General features: G+C 60.4%; 2 protein-coding genes across 2 annotated transcripts; one reads left to right on the forward strand and one right to left on the reverse strand.

Moving 5' to 3' along the window:
- Window positions 1-5,235: 5,235 nt before the first annotated feature.
- LOC133222944 (serine protease 33-like) lies at window positions 5,236-15,109 on the reverse strand. The gene is made up of 10 exons (XM_061373187.1): window positions 14,990-15,109; window positions 13,706-13,790; window positions 13,480-13,512; window positions 12,903-13,077; window positions 11,565-11,845; window positions 9,275-9,438; window positions 8,262-8,484; window positions 7,849-7,999; window positions 6,031-6,149; window positions 5,236-5,385 (listed from the first exon to the last, which is right to left on the reverse strand). Exons 1-9 carry the CDS (start codon window positions 15,107-15,109, stop codon window positions 6,092-6,094), a joined length of 1,290 nt encoding a protein of 429 aa, XP_061229171.1. The 3' UTR covers window positions 5,236-5,385; window positions 6,031-6,091.
- Window positions 15,110-15,273: 164 nt separating this feature from the next.
- Window positions 15,274-19,967, forward strand: LOC133223009 (serine/threonine-protein kinase TAO2-like). The gene is made up of 14 exons (XM_061373313.1): window positions 15,274-15,487; window positions 15,570-15,694; window positions 16,154-16,225; window positions 16,313-16,414; window positions 17,019-17,064; window positions 17,140-17,236; window positions 17,479-17,592; window positions 17,676-17,767; window positions 17,850-17,943; window positions 18,266-18,347; window positions 18,445-18,525; window positions 18,648-18,776; window positions 18,866-18,989; window positions 19,873-19,967. The coding sequence occupies exons 2-14, from the start codon at window positions 15,578-15,580 to the stop codon at window positions 19,965-19,967; spliced, it is 1,245 nt and encodes a 414-aa protein (XP_061229297.1). The 5' UTR covers window positions 15,274-15,487; window positions 15,570-15,577.
- Window positions 19,968-20,793: the final 826 nt, after the last annotated feature.

Genomic DNA, 20,793 nt, shown 5'->3' on the forward strand with positions numbered 1-20,793 from the left:
GGGGTTTGGCGCCAAAGCGCGCCCTATGGGGGGGGTTTAGGGGGCTGCAATGGGTCTGGGACCCCCAAGTGCAATGGGGGGGGCAATGGGGGGCAATAGAAGGTAATGGGGTGCTATGGGGGTAGAACAGGGGCAAAAGAGAGCAATGGGGGGCAACGGGCAGGCAATAGAAGGTAATGGGGGTATAATGGGGGGCAATGGGGGGCAATAGAAGGCAATGGGGGGACAATGGGGGGCAATAGAGGGTAATGGGGGTATAATGGGGGGCAATAGGGCAGCAATGGGGGGCAATAGAAGGTAATGGGGGTATAATGGGGGGCAACAGGGCAGCAATGGGGGGCAATAGAGTGTAATGGGGGTATAATGGGGGGCAATAGGGCAGCAATGGGGGGCAATAGAGGGTAATGGGGGTATAATGGGGGGCAATAGGGCAGCAATGGGGGCAATAGAAGGTAATGGGAGTATAAAGAGGGGGCAGTGGAGGTCAACGGGGGGGCAAAGAGGGGCGTGGCGTCAATAAAAGGGCGGCACAGGCGCAGCTCTGATTGGTCGGTTTATTTCCCACGGAGCCACACAGAGCGGGCCAAAGGCAGCCCTGGGGGGGGTTAAGGCGCGCCGGGGGGCGGGGCCTGGGCGGGGCCGTGCCGCCATTGGTGCTTCCGCAGCCCCGCCCTCGCCCGGAAGCGCCTGGGGCACAGCGGGCAGGCGAAGGGGCCCGGCTCGGGGGCCGCCATCTTGGCGTCCAGCATGGCGGCCGCCATGGTAGGGGCGGCCATGTTGGCCCCTGGTTGAACCCCGATGGGGGCGGCCATGTTGGTCCCGGGATTGGGCCCCATATAGGGTCCGGGCTCAGGGGATGTATGGCCCCCCCCTCCAGCGTCCATATGGATGCCATCTTTGGCGGCCATATTGAGTCCATCCATGGCCGCCATATTGGCCCCCCCTCCAGCATCCACATGAACCCCATCTTTGGTGCTTATATTGACCCTATGGATGGTGCCCATATTGACCCTATGGGTGGCTCCATCGTTGCCCCCATCCATGGGTCCCACATTGACCACATCCATGGCTCCCATATTGACCCCATCCATGGCTCCCATATTGACGCTATGGATGGCTCCATCATTGCCCCCATCAATGGCTCCCATATTGACCCCATCCATGGGTACCACATTGCCCCCATCAATGGCACCCACATTCACCCTATGGATGGTGCCCACATTGCCCCTATGGATGGCTCCATCATTACCCCCATCAGTTGCTCCCATATTGACCCTATGGATGGCTCCATCATTGCCCCCACCAATGGCTCCCATATTGACCCTATGGATGGCTCCATCATTGCCCCCACCGATGGCTCCCATATTGACCCTATGGATGGCTCCATCATTGCCCCCACCGATGGCTCCCATATTGACCCTATGGATGGCTCCATCATTGCCCCCACCGATGGCTCCCATATTGACCCTATGGATGGCTCCATCATTACCCCCATCAGTTGCTCCCATATTGACCCTATGGATGGCTCCATCATTGCCCCCACCGATGGCTCCCATACTGACCCCATCCATAGGTCCCACATCCACCCTATGGATGTCTCCCACCCCCACCACCGCCGCCGCCTGCCCCCCTTGCCCCCCATCCACCCCCTTCCCGTGCGTCCTCTCGTGCTTCCTGAGCGCCGACACCCCCGTGAACCCCTTCCCGCACTCCCCACACTTATGGGGCCGCTCCCCGCTGTGGGTCCTGCGGTGCTTCCCCAGCGCCCCCCGCTCCCCGAAGCCCTTCCCGCACTCCCCACACTTGTGGGGCCTCTCCCCGCTGTGGCTGAGCCGGTGCCGTTTGAGATCCCAGGAGGCCACGAAGCCCTTCCCGCACTCCCCGCACTTATGGGGCCGGTCGCCGGTGTGGGTCCGGCGGTGCAGCGCCAGGTCCGCCGGCTGCCGGAAGGCTTTCCCGCAGTCGCGGCAGGCGTGGGGCTTGAGGCCGCTGTGGCCGCGCTGGTGCCGGCGGTAACTGGAGGGGTCGGCGAAGGTGCGGCCGCACTGGGGGCAGAGGAAGGGGCGCTCGCCCGTGTGCAGGCGCCGGTGGCTCTGGTAGGACGAGAGCTGCGTGAAGGCCTTGCCGCACTCGCGGCACGGGTAGGGCTTGCGCGGCGCGTGGATGCGCTGGTGGCAGGCGAGCGAGGAGGCGCGGCCGAAGCTCTTGCCGCAGTGCGCGCACAGGAAGGGCCGCTCGCCCGTGTGCACCCGCTGGTGGTTGCGCAGGTCCTTGCGCTCTGCGTAGGCCTTGGGGCACAGGGGGCAGCAGTGGGGCCGCAGCCCCGCGTGGCCGCGCCGGTGCTTGCGGAACACCGAGGGGTCGGCGAAGGACTTGGGGCAGTCCGGGCAGAGGAAGGGGCGCTCGCCCGTGTGCACCCGCTGGTGGATGGTGAGCTTGGAGAGCGACGGGTAGGACTTGGGGCAGCAGGGGCAGCGGAACGGGGGCGGCGGGGCGGGGGCGGCCGTGGTGGTGGTGGCATCGCCATGGTCTTCCATTGGGGTCGCGGTTGGGTCAATGGGGTCCATAGGGGGGGGTTTGGGCGCTGCGATGGTGGTGGCATCTCCAAGGTCTTCCATTGGGGTTGGGTCAATGGGGTCCATAGAGGGGGGTTTGGGCGCTGCCATGGTGGTGGCATCTCCAAGGTCTTCCATTGGGGTTGGGTCAATGGGGTCCATAGAGGGGGGTTTGGGCGCTGCCATGGTGGTGGCATCACCAAGGTCTTCCACTGGGATTGGGTCAATGGGGTCCATGGGTTTGGGGCCTCTTGTTGCTGCAATGGTGGTGGCATCTCCAATGTCTTCCATTGGGGTCACAGTTGGGTCAATGGGGTCCATGGGTTTGGTGTCTTTCAGTGCTTTGGAGGTGACTTTGGGTGCTGTGATGGTGGTGGCATCTCCAAGGTGTTCCATTGGGATTGGGTCAATGGGGTCCATGGGTTTCGTGCCTTTGGGTGCTGCAGTAGTGGTGACATCGCCAAGGTCTTCCATTGGGGTTGTACTTGGGTCAATGGGGTCCATAGAGGGGGGTTTGGGTGCTGCGATGGTGGTGGCATCACCAAGGTCTTCCATTGGGGTCGCGGTTAGGTCTATGAGGTCCATAGAGGGGGCTTTGGGGCCTCTTGGTGCTGTGATGCTGGTGGCATCACCAAGGTCTTCCATTGGGGTCGCGGTTGGGTCAATGGGGTCCATAGGGGTGGGCTCGGTGCCTTTGGGTGCTTTGGGGGCACCTTTGGGTGCTCTGTGGGCGCCTTCTGAGGCCTTGGGGGAGCCCCGACGCGCTCTGGACCTGGAGGCAGCTCCGGATGCACCCCCAGGGCCCATGGGGGCATCGGCTCCAGGGGGTTCTATGGGGCCCATAGGGGTGGGGGGGCTGGTGGCACCCATGGGGGCTCTGGTGCCCCCTCTGTCCCTGTCCGTGGTGCTGGCGCCATCGGGACCCCCGCGCTGGGCGCTTTGGGACCGGGTGGGATGGGTGCTGCTGCGGGGGATGCGCTGGGGGCCGTCGCCATGGTCACCACTATGGGTGCCCCTATGGGCATCCCTATGGGTGTCATCGCCATGGGGACCACTATGGGTGTCCCTATGGGCATCCCTATGGGTGCCCCCTTGGTCATCCTTATGGGTGCCACCTTGGTCACCCCTATGGGTGCCACCTTGGTCATCCCTATGGGTGCCACCTTGGTCATCCCTATGGGTGCCACCAACGTCATCCTTATGGGTGCCATCATGGACGTCCCCTCCTGGCTCCTCCATGGCCCCTGTGGACATGGAGCCAGGTCGGATGAGGGTCATGGGGGGTGTAATGGGGGGCAATGGGGGGGTAATGGGGGGCAATAGGGGGTGAATAGGGGACAACGGGGGGGTGATGGAGAGGCAATGATGGGCACTAGGGGTGCAATGGGGGACGATGCAAGGTAATGGGGTGTCAATGGGGGGCAATGGGGGTAATAGGGATGCCATAGGGGACAATGGGGTCGGTAATGGGGGGCAACGGGGGGGGCAATGGGGGGAGTTAATGGGGACAAATAGGGGGCAATGGGGGTTAATAGGAGATAATGGGGGGCCAGTGGGGATCAATGGGGGGCGGAAAGGGCTTCAATGGGGCTCTAACACAGGGCTCAAGGGGGGAGGGCTTCTAATGGGGGTGCAGTGCATGCCGGGAAGGGGGGCGGGGGGGTCCATGCTGGTGTCCTATGGGGTGTGTGGGGCTCAATGGGGCTGAAAGGGGCTCAATGGGGCTCACCTTGACCGGGGGGGGGTTCGGCGCTAGGACCGGGCGGCGGCGGCGGCGGCGGCGCGGGGCCGGGGGCGTGGCCTGAGCGAGGGGCGTGGTCTGCGGGCGCTTCCGGGGAGGGAGGGAGGGAGCGGACGAGACCATGCGGTGGAAGGCGGGGGGTGAAGGGGAGGAATTGGGGTGAAATGGGGCGATTTGGGGGTTTTTGGGGTGGAATCGACCGTTTTGGGGGGGATTGGGGTGTTTTGAGGTGGGAACGGACCATTTTGGGGTGTTTTGAGGTGGGAACAGACCATTTTGGGGCTTTGAGGTGGTAACGGACCATTTTGGGTGGGATTAGGGTCTTTTGAGGTGGGAATGGACCATTTTGGGGTGTTTTGAGGTGGGAACGGACCATTTTGGGTGGAATTGGGGTATTTTGAGGTGGGAACGGACCATTTTGGGGTGTTTTGAGGTGAGAAAGGACCATTTTGGGGTGTTTTGACGTGGGAATGGACCATTTTGGGTGGAAACCGGGGATTTTGGTGTCGGAATGACCCAATTTGTTGTGGATCGGGGGAAATCGCAGTGTCTGGGTCGGAACGAACCATTTTGGGGGGGGGTGATTGGTGGAAATTGGATGCTTTTTCACCCCCAAAGTGGTGTTTTTCCCCCAAAAAACGGATCTGGACCACCCCCCCCCAAGTGCTGCCCATCACCATTTATTGTTCCCTGTGTGTGACCCCCCCGCCAAAAGTTTAGGGGGGAAGGGGGGGGTCAGGCTATGGGGTTGCCCATGGGTCCTTCATTGGGGTCCATCAGTGCCTCGGTGGTGCTGGTCTCCCCCATGGTGGGGATGGGGTGGTCCAGAGCATCCTCATCTGCATCCACAGCCGCATCCGCATCCGCATCCCCTTCATCCCCATCCTCATCCCCATCCTTCTCCTCCTCATCGGGGGGGGTCTCATTGAAGAAGGCCTCTCGGGCGATGCCACTGATCCAGCGCTCCAGGGGGGGGGCGCTGGTGAAGGGGAGCGCTCCCCCCCCCTCCGCTGCCGCAGTGGTTGTGGCCGTGCCCAGCAGGAACCAGACCCCTCGCTCCAGGCAGGCCAATGGGGAGCCAGCAAGAGCCTGCAAAACAGACCCAAAACAGCGATAAATTGACCCAAAACAGAGCGAAATAGACCCAAAACAGCGAGAAATTGACCCAAAAGAGAGCGAAATAGACCCAAACAGCAAAATACCCAAAACAGCAAATAGACCCGAAACAGCGAGAAATAGACCCAAAACAGAGCGAAATAGACCCAAAACAGCGAGAAATTGACCCAAAAGAGAGCGAAATAGACCCGAAACAGCGAGAAATAGACCCAAAATAGAGCAAAATAGACCCAAAACAGAGAGAAATAGACCCAAAACAGAGCGAAATAGACCCGAAATAGAGAGAAATAGACCCAAAATAGAGCGAAATAGACCCGAAACAGCGAGAAATAGACCCAAAACAGAGAGAAATAGACCCAAACCAGAGCGAAATAGACCCAAAACAGCGAGAAATTGACCCAAACCAGAGCGAAATAGACCCAATGGTCCCCAATGGCCCCAAGTGCCCCATAGAAACCCAATGGCTCCCAATCACCCCATAGAGACCCAATGCCCCCCAATGGCCCCATAGAGACCCAATGGCCCCCAATGGCCCCATAGAGACCCAATGGCCCCCAATGGCCCCCAATGGCCCCAGTGCCCCCCAATGGCCCCCTAGGGCCCCAGTGCCCCCCAGACCTGCCGGCTGCTGTTGCCCTCGAGCACGGTGACACAAACGGTGCCGTTGGGGGTCGGGGTCTCACAGGGTCCCGGCAGCGACACCTCCACACTGAGCGCATCCATGGGGCTGAGGGAGCCTGGGTATGGGGGCAATGGGGCTATGGGGGCTATGGGGCAATGGGGGTCAATGGGGGCTATGGGGCAATGGGGGTCAATGGGGGCAATGGGGGCTATGGGGGCAATGGGGCAATGGGGGCTATGGGGCAATGGGGGCTATGGGGATGGGGGTATGGGATGGGCTATGGGGATGGGGCATGGGGCATGGGGCAATGGGGCATGGGGGCTATGGGGCAATGGGGATGCAATGGGGGCAATGGGGTCAATGGGGGCAATGGGGGCTATGGGGCAATGGGGGCAATGGGGGCTATGGGGGCTATGGGGGCAATGGGGCAATAGGGGCAATGGGGGCTATGGAGCAATGGGGTCAATAAGGGCAATGGGGTCAATGGGGTCAATAGGGGCAATGGGGGCTATGGGGCAATGGGGCAATGGGGTCAATGGGGACACATGTATCCCTATGTATCCCTATGTATCTCTATGTATCTCTATGTATCCCTATGTATCCCTATGGGTCTCTATGGTGTCTCTATCTCTATGTGTCCCTAAGTCTCTCTATGGGGTTCCTACGTCCCCCTATGTCTCTCTATGTACCCCTATGTCTCTCTATGTCCCCCCATGTGTCTCTATGGGTCCCTATGTCTCTCTATGTACCCCTATGTCTCTCTATGTCCCCCCATGTGTCTCTATGGGGGTTCCCCCCCACGTGTTCTCACCGTTCCCCCCCAGCAGGGCCCAGCAGCGGGTGCCGGGTGGGGGCGGGGCGCTGTGGTCCCCATAGGGGGCGCAGAGCGGCCTCAGCCTCGCGCTCAGCCCCAGCGCGGGCTCCACGCGCAGCAGCGCCGCGTCCCGGCCCCCCCCCGGCCCCGCCCCCACGAACGAGCCGTGGAGGCGGAGCTTGGTGACGTGCAGGCGGGAGGGGGCGGAGCCGGACGTGACGTCAGCGGTGACGTTGTCGAGGGCCAGCGGGAGCGCCTCCCACTCGGATGGGGATTGGTGGCTGGGAAGGAAGAGGAATGGGGGGGGTTAGGGGGCAGCCCCATAGGGATGCTATGGGGATGCTATGGGGGTTCTATGGGGCAGTGCCATAGGGATGCTATGAGGATGCTATGGGGGTTCTATGGGGCAGCACTATGGTGATGCTATGGGGGTTGATATGGGGATGCTATGGGGGTTCTATGAGTCAGTGCTATAGGGATGCTATGTGTCTCTACAGGGTCTCTATGGGTCTCCATGGGGTCTCTACGGGTTTCTATGGGTCTCTATGGGGTTTCTATGGTGTCTCTATGGGGTTTCTATGGTGTCTCTATGGGTCTCTATGGGGTTCCTATGGTGTCCCTATGGTGTCTCTATGGGTCTCTATGATGTTTCTATGGGTCTCTATGGGTCTCTATCATGTTTCTATGGGTCTCTATGTTGTTTCTATGTGTCTCTATGGTGATTCTATGGGTCTCTATGGGTTTCTATGGGTCTCTATGGGTCCCTATGGGGTCTCTATGGGTCCCTATGGGGTCTCTATGGGGTCTCTATGGGTCTCTATGGGGTTTCTATGGGTCTCTATGGGTTTCTATGGGGTCTCTATGGGTCCCTATGGGGTCTCTATGGGGTCCCTATGGGTCTCTATGGTGTTTCTATGGGTCTCTATGGGTTTCTATGGGTCTCTATGGGTCTCCATGGGGTCCCCATGTGTCCCTATGGGGCGGCAGGGCAGGCACTCACCCGATGAAGCAGTGCGCGGCGCTCAGGACCCAGCTCTCCGCTATCAGCGCCCCCCAGCACTGGGGCCGCCCCCCCCGCAGCAGCACCACGGACCAGGGCCACGCCGCGCCGCTAGGGGGCGCCAAAGCGGGGCCGCCCCACATCCCGCACCCTGCGGGGGGGACATGGGTCTATGGGGCGCCCCATAGCTCTATGGGGGATGAGACACACACAGGGGTCTATGGGGTGGTTTGGTGTGGGGGGGGGTTTGGGGTTTGGGGGGGGTTTGGGGGTGTTTGGGGGGGGGTCTATGGGGCGCCCCACAGCTCTATGGGGACACACACACACAGGGGTCTATGGGGCGCCCCATAGCTCTATGGGGACACACACACACAGGGGTCTATGGGGCGCCCCCCATCCCGATGGCTCCTTACCCAGGCAGATCCCGTCCTCGCTGTGGGGCTCGGGGGCGGCGCCGTGGGGCGGGAGGAAGGCGCTGGGGGGGAGGTGGCGCCGCAGCCACCGCGCGTGGGCCCCCAGGGCCGTGGCCAGCACCGGCAGCCCCGGGCGCGCGCAGCCCACGGCGAAGCTCAGGACCCCGGCCTGGAACCAGCGCCCGGAGCCCCCCTGGCACTGGATGGGGCCCCCCGAGTCTGCCTGAGGGGGAGAGCGGCAGCCATGGGGGGGGCAGGGAGGGGTCAGGTATGGGGTCAGAGAGGGGTCACAAAGGGGTCACATATGGGGGTCACAGAGGGGTCAGGAATGGAGTCAGAGAGGGGTCACATAGGGGTCATGGAGGGTCACAGGGGTCAGGTATGGGTCATGGAGGGGTCAGGTAGAGGTCAGGGAGGGGGTCAGGTATGGGGTCAGGTCGAGGTTATAGGGGTCAGATAGGGTCATATGGGGTCATATAGAGTTCAGATAGGGGTTACATAGGGGTCAGGTATGGGGTCATATAGGGTTCAGATAAGGTCACCTAGAGGTCAGGTAGGGGTCAGATAAAAGATCAGGTAAGGGCCATATAGGATCATACAGGGATCATATAGGAGTCATGTAGAGGTCATATAGGGCTATAAGAGTCATGTAGAGATCATATAAGATCAGATGGAGGCAGAGAGGGGTCAGATAGGAGATATGGAATCAGGTATGGGGTCAGATGGGGGTATGGGGCTGGGTATGGGGTCAAGTATGGGGTCAGATAGAGGGTATGGGGTCAGATAGAGGGCATGGGGTCAGCTGGGGTTAGCTAGGGATCAGCTATAGGGTCAGATAGAAGGCATGGGGTCAGTTATAGGGTCCGATAGAGGGCATGGGGTCAGCTGGGGTCAGCTCTAGGGTCCGATAGAGGGGATGGGGTCAGCTAGGGGTCAGCTAGGGGTCAGCTCTAGGATCCAATAGAGGGGATGGGCCCAGGCCTGGGCCCCCATTGCCCGCTGGCCCCGGTTACCTGGCAGGCTCCCTTGCCGGCAGTGCCCCCAGCACAGACCATGCCGGGCCGGGCCGGGCGCCCCAGCTCCCTGCGCCGCAGCCCCGCGTGCAGGCAGTTGCAGGTGTCCGGGCTCAGCAGGGGCAGAGCCACCTCCTGCAGGGGGGCGCCCAGGGGCAGAGACACTGCGGGGACACATAGACACCCATAGGGACAGATAGGGACACATAGGGACACACAGAGGTACATAGAGACCCATAGAAATACATAAAGACAGATAGGGACACCATAGAGACCCATAGAGACCCATAGAAACACATAGAGACAGATAGGGACACATAGAGACACATAGAGACACATAGAGACACCATAGAGACACATAGAGACACATAGAGACCATAGAGACACATAGAGACACATAGAGACACCATAGAGACACATAGAGACACATAGAGACCATAGAGACACATAGAGACACATAGAGACACATAGAGACACATAGAGACACATAGAGACCCATAGAGACACATAGAGACACATAGAGACACATAGAGACACATAGAGACCATAGAGACCATAGAGACACATAGAGACACATAGAGACACATAGAGACACATAGAGACACATAGAGACACATAGAGACACATAGAGACACATAGAGACACATAGAGACACATAGAGACCATAGAGACACATAGAGACACATAGAGACACATAGAGACCCATAGAGACCCATAGAGACACATAGAGACCCATAGAGACACATAGAGACACATAGAGACACATAGAGACACATAGAGACACATAGAGACACATAGAGACCCATAGAGACACATAGAGACACATAGAGACCCATAGAGACACATAGAGACACATAGAGACCCATAGAGACACATAGAGACACCATAGAGACCCATAGAGACACATAGAGACACATAGAGACACATAGAGACACATAGAGACACAGAGACACCATAGAGACCCATAGAGACACATAGAGACACATAGAGACCCATAACACATAGAGACACCATAGAGACCCATAGAGACACCATAGAGACCCATAGAGACACCATAGAGACACATAGAGACACATAGAGACACATAGAGACACATAGAGACACATAGAGACACATAGAGACACATAGAGACACCATAGAGACCCATAGAGACACATAGAGACACATAGAGACACATAGAGACACATAGAGACACCATAGAGACCCATAGAGACACCATAGAGACCCATAGAGACACCATAGAGACACATAGAGACACATAGAGACACCATAGAGACCCATAGAGACACCATAGAGACACATAGAGACACATAGAGACACATAGAGATACATAGAGACACATAGAGACACATAGAGACACCATAGAGACCCATAGAGACACATAGAGACACATAGAGACACACAGAGACACCATAGAGACCCATAGAGACCCATAGAGACACATAGAGACACATAGAGACACATAGAGACACATAGAGACACATAGAGACACCATAGAGACCCATAGAGACACCATAGAGACACATAGAGACACACAGAGACACCATAGAGACCCATAGAGACACCGTAGAGACACATAGAGATACATAGAGACCCATAGAGACACCATAGAAACCCATAGAGACACATAGAGACCCATAGAGACCCATAGAGACCCATAGAGACACATAGAGACACATAGAGACACATAGAGACCCATAGAGACCATAAGGACACCATAGAGACCCATAGAGACCCATAGAGACCCATAGAGACCCATAGAGACAGATAGGGACACATAGAGACACAGACCCCAATAGAACCCATAGACCCCCCCACACACACCCACTGACCCCCATAGCCCCTCATAGTCCCCCCATAGCCCCCATAGACCTCACATAGCCCCCCCATAGACCCCCATATCCCTTCATAGACACCTCATACCCCCCCATAGATCACCCATAGGCCCCATAGACACCCCATAGCCCACCCATAGACCCCTTATATTCCCCCATAGGCCTCCCATAGCCCCCCATAGACTCCCCATAGCCCCCCATAGACCCCATAGACACTCCATAGCCCACCGATATCCCCCCATAGACTCACCATAGACCCACATATCCCCCCATAGACCCCCATAGGCCCCATAGGCACGCCATAGCCCAACCATAGACCCCCATATCCCTGTCATAGACCCCCATAGACACCCCATAGACCCTCATAGACCCCCCATAGACCCACATATGCCCCCCGTAGACCCCCATAGACCCCCATATCCCCCCATAGACACCCCATACCCCCCATCTCTCACCGTTCTCAGCCACGTGCCCCCAGCCGCTCACCCAGCAGCGGCTCCCATAGGGCAGGGCCAGCGCGGGGGGGGGGAGGCAGAGGGGGCGCACGGCGGGGCCGAGGCGCGCGGGGGGGCGCAGGCGCAGCAGGGCCAGGTCGTGACCCCCCCGCACGTGGCGGTAGCGGGGGTGGGGCAGCACGCGGCTCACCGACACCTCCTGCCCCTCCCCCTCTGCCCCCCCCAGGTGCAGCCGCCCCAGCACCACCCGCCAGGAGTGGGGGGAGTCTGCACCGGGGGCACTGGGGGAGGGGTTATGGGGGGGAGGGGTTACAGGGGCGTTATTGGGGGGACACGGACCCCATAGACCCCCATATTCCTCCCCCCGTATCCCCCATCCCCCCCCGTATAACCCACATATAACCCCCATATAATCCCCCCATAGAGCCCATATAACACCCATATAACTCCTTATAACCCACATATAACCCCCGTATAACCCCATACCCAGCCCATATCCCCCATACCCCCCATATAACCTCCATACCCCTCCACAGCCCCCATATCATCCCCATACACCCCTATAGAAGCCCATAGACCCCCATACATCCCCCCATAGAGTCCCATAGAGCACTATCTCGCCCTCTAGTGGCTACCCCGTGCAGCGCTCCTTAGCACCACTGACGCTCAATGGAAGCGGCTCCCCATAGACCCCCATAGACCCCCCATAGACCCCCATAGCCCCCCATAGACCCCCATAGTCCCCCATAGACCCCCCATAGACCCCCATAGCCCCCGCATAGACGCCCATAGACCCCCCATAGACCCCCATAGACCCCCCATAGACCCCCATAGACCCCCATAGCCCCCCATAGACCCCCATAGACCCCCCATAGACCCCCATAGACCCCCCATAGACCCCCATAGACCCCCATAGACCCCCATAGACCCCCATAGACCCCCATAGACCCCATAGACCCCCATAGACCCCCATAGACCCCCATAGACCCCCATAGACCCCCATAGACCCCCATAGACCCCCATAGACCCCATAGACCCCCATAGACCCCCATAGACCCCCATAGACCCCCATAGACCCCCATAGACCCCCCTAGACCCATACCCCATAGACCCCCATAGACCCCATACCCCATAGACCCCATACCATAGCCCCCCATAGACCCCATCCAACCCCATAACCCAAGACCCCATAGACCCCATAGACCCCCACAGACCCCCATAGACCCCATAGACCCCCACAGACCCCCCATAGACACCCACAGACCCCCATAGACCCCCATAGACCCCCCATAGACCCCCATATACCCCCCCATAGACCCCCATAACCCCCCCTCTTACCCCTGGAAGCAATGGGCCGCACTCAGCACCCAATGGGGGCTCAGCAGGGTCCCCCCGCAGCGGTGCTGCCCCCCCAGCTCCAGGCTCACGAGCCACGGCCACGCCCCCGCCGCCGCCGCCTCCCCCCCCACGACGCGGGCGCGAGGCTGGGGCAGCCCGCAGGGGGGGAGGGGCGCTGGGGGGGGAGGGGGAAAAGAGAGGGGGGTAAGGGGGGGGATGGGGCCCTATGGGGGGTATATAGGGTGTGTAGGGGGTATATGGAGTGTGTAGGGGGCATATGGGGTGTGCATGGGGGTATATGGGGTGTGCATGGGGGTATATAGAGTCTGTATGGGGGTATGGTACAGAGTTATATGGGGTATATTGGGTTATATGGGGGCACATGGGTGTTCTATGGGCAGTATATGGGGTTCTATAGGCATTATATGGGGGTTCTATGGGGCCCAGCATCCCCTTGAAGTCAGGACCGTTGGCGACAGGGTTGCGCCATAGGGGGAAGTGTGGACATGGGGGAAGTGAGGGGCGCCCCATAGCCGCCCCATAGCCACCCCATAGCCCCCAGTGGGCCCCCCCTTACCTTCATCACCCTCCTCAGCCACCCCAGCTCCACCTGGGGGGGGGTTAAAAAGGGGGTGAAGCAGCTTCTGGGGTGCCCCCCCCCATTTCCGCCCCATTGAAGCCCTATGGAACCAGCCGGACTGGTTCTATGGGGCACACCCCGACGCGGTTCCCCCCCCCCAGGGTATGGGGGGGGTACTTGTGGGTCCCATGCATGTCCCATGTGTGGGCCCCCCCCCACTTACATGCGAGCAGCAGCAGCCATAGGGCGGTGGTGGCGTGTCCAAGCGTGTTGAAGCGTGTTAAGGCATGACGGGCCATGGGGCAGCGCTGGGGGGGGGAAAGAGGGGTTATGGGGGGCTATGGGGTGCCTATGGGTGTCTTGGGGGGTGGTCTATGGGTCTCTATAGGGTCCCTATGGGTCCAGGTGGGTGTTCTCTATGGGTCTCTATAGGTCCCATATGGGTCTCTATGGGGTCTCTATGTGTCTCTATGGGTCTCTATGGGGTCTCTATGGGTCTCTATGGGGTCTCTATGGGGTCTCTATGGGGTCTCTATGGGGTCTCTATGGCGTCTCTATGGCGTCTCTATGGCGTCTCTATGGGGTCTCTATGGGCCTCTATAGGTCCCATATGGGTCCCTATGGGTCTCTATGGGTCGGGGGGGGACCTCTATGGGTCTCAGAATGTCCCATATGGGTCCCTATGGGTCTCTATGGGTCCAAGGATGTCCCTATGGGTCCATATGGGTCTCTATGGGTCCAAGGGGGGGGGTTCTGTAGGTTTCTATAGGTCTCTATAGGTCCCAGAATGTACCTGTGGGTCCGCAGGAAGTCTCGGTGGGTCTCTGTGGGTCTCTATGGGTCTCTATAGGTCTCCGTGTCCACCCGTCCCTCGTTCCCCTTTTAACCCCTATGGCCCCGCCCGGCTCCAGCCCCCCCCCCCCATGAACTACAACCGCCAGCAACCCCCGCGGCAATATCCGGGTACCTGCCACCACCGCCAGCCAATCAGAGCGGGGCAAGGGGCGCGCGGCCAGCCAATATGGAGGAACGGACGGGGTGCACAGGGGACGCGGCAGGCCAATGAGAGAGCGAGGGGCGGGGCTTGACTATGAGGGGGCTCCTTTAACCCCCCCCAACGCAATAAAAACGCTTTAGAGGCCTCTGCAAAACCCCGTTTTTAATCGGGTTTGGGGCGTTTTGGGGACGTTTTCAGGAGATTTGGGGGCATTTTTAGGTTTTGGGGGGGATTTGGGGGCATTTTCAGGGGTTCTTTAGGGGCGACAAGGGGGGTTATGGGGGAGAGGGGGTCAAGGGCCCATAGACGCCCCATAGATACCATTAACCCCCCAACGCCACTTAGATCCACATTGAACCCCATAGACCCCCATTAAAACCCCCTTTAAGACCCCCATAGACCCAATAGGCACCCATAGAACCCCGTTAACCCGCCTCAGAGCCCCATAGACCGCCATTAACCGGAGCCGGTCCCCTCAGCCCGCGGCCGCCATCTTGCTCCGGTTCCCACCGCCCTCTGAGCATGCGCGAAGGGAGGGGGGCGTTGCCATGGAGACGCGGAGAGAGATGGAGGCGCTGCCATGGCGCCCGGTAAGCCACGCCTACTGTCCGCCAGGCCACGCCCCCTCATCGCGTTGTTTCGGCGACAGGGGCGTGGTTTGCTCGGTTCTCCCCGCCCTCCTCCAACCAATCACCACCCCCCTATCCTCCCGCCCCGCGCGCTGATTGGCTGAGCTTTCCCTAAACCCCGCCTCCCCGCCGGCGCCCCCGCTTCCCCTCAGCCCGCGGCCGCCATCTTGGCTGCGGGGAAGGGGCGGCTCCGGTTGCGGCTTAGGCCCCGGTTTGAGGCCTCGGCCTCGATTTGGGCTCAGATTCGGCCTTTTCGGGTCCCCGCAGCGGCCACGACTGAAGGAGCCGCCTCGGGGGAGGCCGCGGCCCCCCCCCGGACCTGCAACCGCCGGGGGGGGGGCGCCGGGACCCGCCGGAGCCGGACCGGGCCCAAGGAGCGGTGAGAAAGGGGGGGGAGAAAGGGAAAGGAGCGTCTGTGGGGCACTTATGGGGCAGCCCCATAGAATCTGTGGGTCCCGTAGGTCCCACGATGCCGTCCGGCCCCATTGGTGCTAATGGAGCCGAGTTGTTCCTGAAGGAAGATCCCGAGAAGCGCTTCGGGGACCTGCGGGAGATCGGGCACGGCAGCTTCGGAGCCGTCTACTATGTGAGTGCCCCATAGATGTGGGGCAGGACCCATATGTGGGCGTTTGGGACCCATAGATGTGGGGCAGGAGCCATAAGTAGGGGTTTGGGTCCCATAGATGAGCATTTATGGGCTGTTTGGACCTATGGATGGGGGGCAGGACCCATAAGTGGTGCTTTAAGCCCCATAGGTGTGGGGCAGAGAGGGGTCAAGCCCCCTAGATGAGCTTTGGGACCTATGGATGTGGGGCAGGGGGTGTTTATGGGACCCAATGTCTCATATGGGCCCAGTGCCCCATAGATGGGGATCAGGGGATGATGAGCCCCATAGATGTGGGGCAGAGAGCATCTGGGGTTCAGCACCCACCTGACCCACATCTGTAGGGCTCACCTGCCCTCCATCAATGGGTCCTGCCCCACATCTGTGGGTCCTGCCCCCCATCCGTGGGTCCTGCCCCACATCCATGGGTCGCTGTTGCAGGCCCGGGACCTGCGCACTGCCGAGGTTGTGGCCATCAAGAAGATGAACTACAGCGGGAAACAGGCCAATGAGGTGAGGCCGAGAGGGCGGAGCTTCCTGCCCCATAGCCCCCCGTCTGCCCCACAGCCTGCCCCATAGCCCCCCCTCTCTGCCCCATAGAAGTGGCTGGACATCGTCAAGGAGGTGTCTCTGCTGCGGCGCCTGCGCCACCCCAACACCGTCCAGTACCGGGGCTGCTTCCTATGGGGCCGCACAGCCTGGGTGAGCCCCAGCCCCACACATGTGGGGCAGGCCCCATAGATTGGACCCAGGAGTGGGGGGGTTGGGGCCTCTGAGGGGCGTGGAGGGGGGGTGTTTGGCCCCATAGGTTGGGGTTGGTGGGTACTGAGCCCTATAGATGTGGGGCTGGGTTGGACCCATAAGTGGGGGGTTTGGACCCATAGATGTGGGGCAGGGCGATAGTGGGACCCATAGATGGGGTTAAGGACCTGTAAGTGGGGGGGTTGGGACCCATAGATGGGGGTTCTTTGCCATAGATGGGTTATGGGGGTGCTGGGACCCGTAAGTGGGGGTTGGGGACCCATAGATGTGGGGCAGGGTGATACTGGGACCCATAGATGGGGTTAAGGACCTGTAAGTGGGGGGGGTTGGGACCCATAGATGGGTTATGGGAATGCTGGGACCCATAGGTGGGGGTTGGGGACCCGTAAGTGTGGGGCAGGGGGACATTGGGCCCCATAGATGTGGTTCAGGTGTCACTCATGAGGTACAAGCCCCACACTGGGCCTCTGGGGATCCGTTTATGTGGGGCAGGAGCACCCCCATGGCCCCACTTATGGGGCAGAGCCTGACCCTGTGTCTGCAGCTGGTGATGGAGCATTGCGTGGGCTCTGCCTCGGACCTGCTGGAGGGTGAGTGCAGCGCTATGGGGCAGGCTTATGGGGCAGCCCCATAGCGTCCCCCTGCCCCACATCTCTGCCCCATAGAGCACCAGCAGCCGCTGCAGGAGCTGGAGATCGCAGCCATTGTCCATGGGGCGCTGCAGGGGCTGCGCTACCTGCACATGCACAGCATCATCCACAGGTCAGACCCATAGCAGGACTCATAACCCAGCCCCATAGCGGGACCCATAACCCGGCCCCATAGCGGGACCCATAACCCAGCCCCATAGCGGGACCTAGCCCCATAGTGGGACCCGTTGTCCAGCCCCATAGCGGGACCCATCACCCAGCCCCATAGCGGGACCCAGCCCCATAGTGGGACCCGTCGTCCAGCCCCATAGCGGGACCCAGACCCATAGCTCACCCCATAGCCCTGCCCCACAGGGACGTGAAGGCCGGGAACATCCTCCTGACTGCGCCAGGATTGGTCAAGCTGGGGGACTTTGGCTCCGCCTCCACCTCGGCCCCGGCCAATTCCTTCGTGGGGACGCCATATTGGTAAGGGGGCTGCCTCATAGCGCGGCCCAACATCCTGCCCCATAGCACTGCCCCATAGCCCTGCCCCACATCCTGCCCCATAGGATGGCACCGGAAGTGATCCTGGCCATGGACGAGGGGCTCTATGATGGCAAAGCCGATGTGTGGTCCCTGGGCATCACCTGCATTGAGCTGGGTATGGGGCACTTGTGGGGGTACGGGGGGGGGGGGGGCACTTGTGGGGCCGCCCCATAGCACTGCCCCCCATTGCCCCATAGCGGAGCGGAGGCCGCCGCTGTTCAACCTGAACGCGATGAGCGCCCTCTACCGCATCGCACAGGAACCGGCGCCCACGCTGCAGCCCCGGCACTGGTGAGTCCGTGGGGCTGCCCCATAGATTCTGTGGGGTGACCCAGAGGGGGTGTGGGGCTGTCCCATAGATTCTATGGGGTGGCCCATAGGGGGTGTGAGGCTGCCCCATAGATTCTATGGGGTGGCCCATAGCTTCTATGGGGGCTGCATAGATTCTATGGGGTGACTCAAAGAGAGTGTGGGCTGCCCCATAGATTCTATGGGGTGACCTGTAGGGGGTATGGGGCCGCCCGATAGATTCTATGGGGTGGCCCATAGGGGACGTGGGACTGCCCCATAGCTTCCATGGGGCTGTCCCACAGACGCCGCGGCTCCCCCATAGGTCGGACTCGTTCCGCTCCTTCGTCTCCTCCTGCCTGCAGAAGGCGCCATTGGCCCGGCCCAGCTCTGACGTTATCAGCCAGGTGGTGATGTCACAGGGAGGGGGTGGGGCTAAAGGGGGGGTCAAGTTCTGGGGGCGGGGCTTGAAGGGGGCGTGGTCTGACGTGGCCCCGCCCCCAGCACGGGTTCGTGACCCGGACACTGCCCCCATGGGTGCTGCCGGAGCTGCTGCGGCGCTGCCAGGACCCGGCACAGAGGCAGGTCTGTGACAGCACCATATAGAACCCTACAGCACCCTATAGCACCCTATGGGACCCTATGGCACTCTATGGGCCCCTATGGCACCCTATGGGTCCTTATAGCACCCAGTGTGTCCTCTCCAGGCCCTGGAGCCCAGCAGCAGCTCCAGCTCCAGCCTGGACCAGGATGAGGAGGAGGAGGAGGAAGAAGCCTCCCCATTGGCCGAGCAGGACACAGGCTCCTCCCCCAGCTCCATTCTCCACCAATTGGCTGTGAGTTGAGGGGCCCAATTTGCATGGGGCACCCCATAGACCCCATCTATGGGTGCCCCCCCCCCATGGCTCCTTCCCTTCTCCCATAGGAGCCGGATCTGGGCCCCTCCCCCCCCCTCCAGCAGCATTCCAGAGGCCGGGAATGGCACCAGCGCCCCACCCCCTCCCCGTTCCTCACCCCTTCCCCTTCCCCTCCTCCCAAGTCTTCCCCTGGCCCCTCCCTCACTTTAAGCCCCTCCCACTCATTAAACTCCACCCCCTCTTTAAGCCCTTCCCCTTCCAATGGCTCCACTCCCCCTTTAAGCCCCTCCCACTCCATTGCCTCCCCCACCCCCCCTTTAAGCCCCTCCCACTCGATTGCCACCTCCCCCTCCAGTGGCCCCTCCCACCCTTTAAACCCCTCCCACTCCATTGCCTCCCTCTCCACCCCCATTGGCTGCTCCCCCCTTTTAAGCCCCACCCACTCCATTGCCTCCCCTTCCACCCCCATTGGCTCCTCCCCCTCTTTAAGCCCTGCCCCCTCCCACCCTTCAAACCCCTCCCCTTCCAACGGCTCCTCCCCCTCTTTAAGCCCCTCCCCTCGCCCTCCCTCCCCCCTCCCCTTCCCCCCCTCCCTCCTCTTCCTCCTCCTCCTCCCCCCCCTCCTCCTCCTCTTCCTCCCCCCCCTTCCCTTCCCCCTCCCTCTATGGGGTGGGGGCGGCACCAACACCTCCTCTTCCTGGTTCCCCCCCTCCCTCCTCCCCTTGACCTTGACCCTCACCTTGACCTTGGCCTTGCCCCGATTCGGCCCTTTTTGGCCCCAATTCGGGGTGCCCCCCCCCTTACATGTCCCGGTCTTGGTCCTGGCCGCCCAGCTCTGGGTGTCCCCATGGCTCTTCCTGCCCCTTTACCTCGTGGGGCTGCTGGGGAGGGGGCGTGGCCTCATGGCAGGGGCGGGGCTTCCCCGCCTGTGGCTCCGCCTCGCCCTGGGGCTGCCCCCCCCCGTGTTTTCCCTGCTCTTCCAATGGGGAATCGTTTCCGAGCGCCGCCTCTTCCGGTTCTTCCCCCGGGCTCGGAAGCCGGCCTTCCGCTCCCGACTCCCCATTGCCTCCTATAGGCAAGCCCGAGGCCACGCCCCCTTCCCCCAACCCACGCCCCCGCGCCACAATCCACGCCCCCTGCGGCTCTTGGTCCAATGGGTGGCCAGGTTAACACAAGCCCTGTCTGGGGGCGGGGCCAAGAGACGGGGCGGGGCCTCGCAGAGGCCAAGCCGCATCCCAAGGCCACGCCCACACGGGAGGAGGGGCGGGGCCACGCAGCCGAGGGCGGTGGGAGGGGGTGGAAGGGACCATTATAGGCACTACAAGGGGGGGACCACCCATATAATGGGGCCCAATGGGACCCCCCTTTGATACCGGGACCCCCCCCCATTATTTTGGGTTCAGGGACCCCCCCCGTAAGACCTTAAGGACCCCCCCAAAAAAGCTTTTTGGGGCATTTCCCATCAATTTGGGACGTTTTAGGGTCATTTTATCCCGTTTTTATTGTTTAGGGTCATTTTGCATCAGCACATGGGGGGGTTTGGGGTCGTTTTGGGGGGTTTTGGGGTCATTTTGGGGGGTTTTGTTGCTTTTGCCTTGAATTAACTTTATTTTCATGGTGTTTATTTAAAAAAAAAAAAGAATATGAAAAATGTCCAAAAAATCCCGATTTTGCCTCTTTTTTAGTGTGGGGGGGGGCAGGTTGGGGGGAGGTGGTGACGTCACCCCCTATGTGCTGACGTCATTAGCGGGGCTGCCAATGGGCCTTAGTTACCGGGGGGGGGGGGGGTGGGGGGAGAAGAAAGGTAAATTAATCAATGAAGCCTTCATTAATTAACCCGTTAATTAATCAATCAACCCCTTCATTCATTAACCTGTTAATTAATCAGAGAACCCCTTCATTAATTAATCCGTTAATTACTCAATAAACCCCTTCATTAATCAATTACCGCAGTTATTAATCACTTAATGGCCTGGATCAGTAGCCAAGTCCCGCG

The sequence above is a fragment of the Neopsephotus bourkii genome, unplaced genomic scaffold, assembly GCF_033783945.1.
Source record: "Neopsephotus bourkii isolate Nb327-2 ecotype Australia unplaced genomic scaffold, CSIRO-AGI_Nbou_v1 NB_26, whole genome shotgun sequence".
NCBI classification, from domain to species: domain Eukaryota; kingdom Metazoa; phylum Chordata; class Aves; order Psittaciformes; family Psittacidae; genus Neopsephotus; species Neopsephotus bourkii.